Source organism: Eucyclogobius newberryi, unplaced genomic scaffold, assembly GCF_026437365.1.
Source record: "Eucyclogobius newberryi isolate DKJ021-1_F unplaced genomic scaffold, fEucNew1.0.hap1 SCAF_4, whole genome shotgun sequence".
NCBI classification, from domain to species: Eukaryota; Metazoa; Chordata; class Actinopteri; order Gobiiformes; family Gobiidae; genus Eucyclogobius; species Eucyclogobius newberryi.
The window spans coordinates 39,818,943-39,825,322 of record NW_027316056.1 but is presented as its reverse complement, the minus strand read 5'-3'; the positions used below and the strand labels follow the sequence as shown (position 1 = coordinate 39,825,322).

General features: G+C 43.7%; 1 protein-coding gene across 1 annotated transcript in view; it reads left to right on the top strand.

The window, feature by feature from the left end:
* Positions 1 to 4,692, top strand: part of stx10 (syntaxin 10) — a 9,968-nt gene extending 5,276 nt beyond the window's left edge. Inside the window, exons 7-9 of the mRNA XM_072463543.1 lie at positions 272 to 378; positions 1,234 to 1,328; positions 3,561 to 4,692. Of these exons, the coding sequence (XP_072319644.1) occupies positions 272 to 378; positions 1,234 to 1,328; positions 3,561 to 3,637 (279 nt within the window). The 3' untranslated portion in view covers positions 3,638 to 4,692. The remainder of the gene's footprint in view (positions 1 to 271; positions 379 to 1,233; positions 1,329 to 3,560) is intronic.
* Positions 4,693 to 6,380: the final 1,688 nt, after the last annotated feature.

Here is a 6,380-nt window from a genome sequence, read left to right as displayed (position 1 = left end):
CACTGTTACGCACAATAATAAACTGTGACTCCACCAGGAGCAGATGTAGTGTTGGAGTCAGTTTACTACGCATAGCAGTGTAATAGCAGTGTAATAGCAGTGTAATAGCAGTGTTACAGCAGTGTTACAGTGCAACAGTCATGTAATAGCAGTGTAATAGTAGTGTACTTGCCATGTAATAGCATGTAATGACGGCGGAATGACAGTGTAATAGATGTGTAATAGACATGTAATAGACGTGTAATAACAGTAAATGTGTGTACGTTTGCAGTTGATAATGCAGGATCAGGATGAGCAGCTGGAGCTGGTCTCTGGGAGCATTCGAGTGCTCAAAGACATGTCAGGACGAATCGGGGACGAGCTGGACGATCAGGCCGTGTGAGTGACCCACTGGACCCACTGGACAGTCTGTTCTTTTGTCTTACATTCATGTCCTTGAGACTGAGCCTGACTTTAACCTCAGTCACTTCACTGACCTGAACCTGAACCCAGGCCTCACCTCATATTAGCTCATATTGAACCTTTAACCATGTTGTGGATGAACAACTAGAACTAAACCTGGGTCTAAACCTGGGTCTAAACCTGGGTCTAAACCTGGGACTAATCAAGAACAAGGACAGGACCAAACCAAGTCTACTACATATTTACACTGCGTTCACACCGGTTTAGTCCTGGTTTAGTCCTTGTCTAGTACAGGTTCAGTTCTGGTTTAGTCCTGGTCTAGTCCAGGTTTAGTCCAGGTTTAGTCCTGGTCTAGTCCTGGTCTAGTCCTGGTCTAGTACAGGTTCAGTTCCTGGTTTAGTCCTGGTCTAGTCCAGGTTTAGTTCCTGGTTTAGTCCTGGTCTAGTCCAGGTTTTGTTTCTGGTTTAGTTCCTGGTTTAGTCCTGGTCTAGTCCAGGGTCAGTTCCTGGTCTAGTCCAGGGTCAGTTCCTGGTCTAGTCCAGGTTCAGTTCTGGTATAGTCCTGGTCTAGTCCAGGTTTTGTTTCTGGTTTAGTTCCTGGTTTAGTCCTGGTCTAGTCCAGGGTCAGTTCCTGGTCTAGTCCAGGGTCAGTTCCTGGTCTAGTCCAGGTTCAGTTCCTGGTCTAGTCCAGGGTCAGTTCCTGGTCTAGTCCAGGTTCAGTTCTGGTTTAGTCCCGGTCTAGTCCAGGTTTAGTCCTGGTTCAGTTCCTGGTCTAGTCCAGGTTCAGTCCTGGTCTAGTCCTGGTCTTGATGTGGTTCTCTGGGTCCTTCAGGATGCTCGGGGACTTTGGAGACGAGATGGACCAGACGTCGTCAAGAATGGACTCAGTCCTGAAGAAGATGGAGAAAGTGTCCCACATGACCAGCAGTGAGTTTTACTACTGTCCTACTGTACTACTGTACTACTGTCCTATTACTGTGCCACTACTGTACCACTACTGTCCTATTACTGTCCTATTACTGTACTATTACTGTACTACTACTTTACTACTGTACTACTACTGTACTACTTCTGTACCACTACTGTCCTATTACTGTCCTATTACTGTACTATTACTGTACTACTACTTTACTACTGTACTACTACTGTCCTACTACTGTACTACTGTACTATTACTGTGCCACTACTGTACCACTACTGTCCTACTACTGTCCTATTACTGTACTATTACTGTACTACTACTGTACTATTACTGTACCACTACTTTACTACTGTACTACTACTGTACTACTTCTGTACTACTACTGTCCTACTACTGTACTACTGTACTACTGTCCTACTACTGTACTATTACTAAACCACTACTGTACTACTGTACTACTGTACTACTACTGTCCTACTGTACTACTACTGTACCACTGCCCTACTGTACTACTACTACTAGTGTACTACTACTGTCCTACTGTATGACTTGTACTACTCTTTAAATATTTGTTACCACCTGATGTCCTGAGACCAGAGGCTGATTGTTGATGAAGTGAAGCTGGTGTTTGAATGTCTGTTCCTCCGCTCAGAGCGAGACAGATCAGAGTATTCATTGTTTGTGTTGACGCAAGTCTCATAAATACACATTGTGCGTATTTCACTGCTTCTAAAAATATGTAAACGGTCTGAGCGCATTGGGCCGGTCTCACCTGAGTGTGTTTTATGTAACGTGTGAGTCATGAATGTGATCCTGTGATCCTGACTCACTGTGTCCCAGAGACACATATATATATATAATGTGTGTGTTTATATATATATATATATATATATATATATATACATACATATACACACATTATATATATACATATACACACATTATATATATATAATGTGTGTATATGTATGTGTATATATATATATATATATATATATACACATATACATATATATATGTAAACATATATATATATATATATATATATATGTAAACATGTCCCAGAGACATACCCCCTGCATTTATATTATATATTATCTATTCTATATATATAATCTATTATCAAACCGTAGTCAAATCACACCGTAGTAGTTGGATCACACCGTAGTAGTCGGATCACACTGTCGTGGTTGGATCACACTGTAGTCAAATCACACCGTAGTAGTCGGATCACACTGTAGTAGTCGGATCACACCGTAGTCAGATCACACCGTAGTCAGATCACACCGTAGTCGGATCACACCGTAGTCGTCGGATCACACTGTAGTCAAATCAGACCGTAGTAGTCGGATCACACTGTAGTAGTCGGATCACACCGTAGTCCGATCACTCTGTAGTCGGAGTCCGATCACACCGTAGTCGGAGTCCGATCACACCGTAGTCCGATCACACTGTCGTGGTTGGATCACACTGTAGTCAGAGTCGGATCACACCATAGTCGGATCACACCGTAGTCGGATCACACCGTAGTAGTCGAATCACACCGTAGTCCGATCACACTGTAGTCGGAGTCCGATCACACCGTAGTCGGATCACACCGTAGTCCGATCACACTGTCGTGGTTGGATCACACTGTAGTCGGATCACACCGTAGTCGTTGGATCACACTGTAGTAGTCGGATCACACCGCAGTCCGATCACACTGTAGTCGGAGTCGGATCACACCGTAGTCGAATCACACCGTAGTCGGATCACACCGTAGTCGGATCACACCGTAGTCAGATCACACCGTAGTCGGATCACACCGTAGTCGTCGGATCACACCGTAGTCGGAGTCGGATCACACCGTAGTCGGAGTCGGATCACACCGTAGTCGGAGTCGGATCACACCGTAGTCGGAGTCGGATCACACCGTAGTCAGAGTCGGATCACACCGTAGTCAGAGTCGGATCACAGTGTAGTAGTCGGATCACACTGTAGTCGGATCACACTGTAGTAGTCGGATCACACTGTAGTAGTCGGATCACACTGTAGTAGTCGGATCACACTGTAGTCGGATCACACTGTAGTAGTCGGATCACACTGTAGTCGGATCACACTGTAATAGTCGGATCACACTGTAGTAGTCGGATCACACTGTAGTCGGATCACACTGTAATAGTCGGATCACACTGTAGTAGTCGGATCACACTGTAGTAGTCGGATCACAGTGTAGTTGATTGTTCTTCTCGTGGCAGGTCGGAGGCAGTGGTGCGCCATCGGAATCCTGGTTGTCATCATGATCGTCGTCCTCATCCTCTTCTTTGCCCTTTGAACCCTGTGAACTTTGACCTCTGCTCCACATGCCCCGCCCACTCCCGGGTCCGAGCGCTCCTGATTGGACGCTCCACCCGTCAATCAGCCGTTTAAACTCACAGTTTGAACGCTGTGTTGAACCGAGAGCCCATTTCCTGGTGCGGTTAGTTTCATTCATATTTGTATCATTATTATTATCATTTTCTTGTGTGGATTTAATGTTTGAAAGGCACTTTGTTTAAGGCGAGACGCTGCAGGTGAACATCTTTAATAATGTCATGTTTTATATCAAATAAGGACAACATTTCACATATTTGGGACATTTAAATCTGAAAAATGGACAGAGCAGGTTTAAATATCTCGCCTCATTATGTCGACATTAAATAGAAAAGATGGTTGAGCGAATAATGCATTTTGTATTTAGTTTTCGAGTCAAATCGGGAATATTTGGTGTAAAAATTCAAATTTTGTCTCATTTTTTGGAAGTGGATTCAATGAAAGAATAAAACCTTTGATTGGAGACAAAAGCTGAAGTGTCTCGCCTTAAGCCACATAAATCCACTGCACATATGCACGTTCACACGGATCAGACGCGTAACCTGCCAGTCTCGTTCCTTGCTCTCACAAACCATCGACGTCACGCCGCCGCCGCCACGCGCTCGCCACAAAACGCCGTGATGGAGTAGAAATGCCGGCGCAGAGCGGTCCGAACAAAACGTACTGATTTACACAAGAGAAGTGGGTTGTCTGATGCGCGGTGAGTAGTATTCCATTGTCGATATACTTTTTAGACACATTCTGCAGTATTTGAACGCGCTCTTGTACTTTTCCGTTGGCGTCTCATGTTGTAGCGCCTAAAATAACGTTTGTGCTGAAAATCGCACACGACTTCCTCTCAAGTCAGGGGGAACGAGCTAGCCATTTAAGCAACGTGACCGTAGGGTAATATAAGCCCTGGAGATGATTTACGGACTCAAAAACGTCCAAATCGCAACATTTTACGCCACAAATCTGAACAAATTGAAACGGAGTGTTTTCTGAGGCTCGTAAACAGGATGAAAAAGAGTGAATGAAAACTAAAAACAACTCCAGATGTGTTTTTTTTTATGATGAAACTACATTATAACGAGCTCAAAGACGTGGATTTAGGTTTATCACTTTTGCGTTTTGTTAAAATGAAGATTCAGTTCCTTCTTGACGCCGACAGTGGCTCAACCGTAACAGCGTTTGCCTTAAGTTTGGAGGTTCTGACCGTCGCCGCTCGTCTGCCACGGGCGTCGTGTCCTTGGGCAAGACACTTCCCTCGCACCGCGACGCCGTTTTCAGGCCAACGCGGCGACGGAACAAAACCTTTCGACACGTGTGCTTTTTTCATGGTCCAAACGGATCAAATCCACAGACGGGACGAGTGAACGGTGGTTTCCGGGGGCGGGGCTTTTCAGTGTTGCCTTAAAACGGTATATTTTTGTAAAGTGTTTGTGAACCGTGCCTAAGCGAACAGCGGCGTTGAACCGCGGGCGCCGCTCGGGGGTTTTCAGGGCGGTACTTTGCGTCCGCGACGTTTGTAACTGCAGTGAAACCGAGTCTGAATGTGTCGTTTCACCGCCGGAGTTCACACGTTTGACCCGGTTTATGGCTACATCCAAACAAAAACTGGCACAAAGTTCGATGCCTTTTTTTAATTTTAACACCAAAAAAAAGTTAAGATAAATATAAACATCTATTTTTTTATTTGACAAATAAAAATATATGAGAGCAATTTAATTTAGTTTGATTCATGTTTAAAGAGTTAAAAAAGTTGTTTCTTTGGTGTAAATTCTGCTTAAACACTGGATGGGCCGGTGTGATGTCACTTCCTGTCATTTTCTACAAATTATTTTATCATAGTTTTATATCATATTGTTTATATGTACAACAGGTACAAATACACCAAATACAGTAGAAATAGTAAAATTGTAAAAACCTGTCACAGGCACTTTAACGTTCCGAGTACCATCAGATCTAAACCGGGTCTGTAACAGGACTAGTCCAGGTCTAAATCAAGTCTAAACCGGGTCTGTAACAGGACTAGTCCAGGTCGGATCATCGATGATGACAAACGGCAGGATTTAGATCTTGATTAATACTTTTGTGTCGTAATTCAGACGTTTTTTTATATTAAAAACTCGTAAACGCACGATTGTCGTCAGTTGAAATGACTAAAAGATAGTCACAGTTTGAATCCGATCGCTGACTAAAAACACGGTTCATTTCCTGCTCCTTTTGTTCAAAAATGCTCAAATCCGTCGGCGTCTGATTTGAAAATGTCGCAAACACGACTCGCGTTTTGAATCCGAGCACCTTCAAAAGACGGAGGCGATCGCACTGAGGAACGGTTGCCGGGGAGAACGCTCGACTTCCACGCCGATGTCGCACCTCCCCCTTGTGGACGCGCGGTGTACTGCAGTTAAAAATGCGACTGTACGAAAGCTTTTATTTAGTTACACGCTTTATCGTTACCAAAGGGTTGAACTGTTTTATTGTTGTGCATTTTGATGATGAAATAACTGTACATTGACACATCCAGAGCGGAATATGTGGGTTTAGTATGTTTATGATGACGTGAATAAAAAACATGTTTCTATAAATGCGTTGCTCTTGTTTTTTCCGTTTTCGTTGGTTTAACTGAGCGATTTAAGACATTTCCAGGTTTATTAAGCGAAAGCCACGTTAAATATGTCTTTGTGTTTGAGTTTGTCCACTTCAGAACTTGACCGAAACGT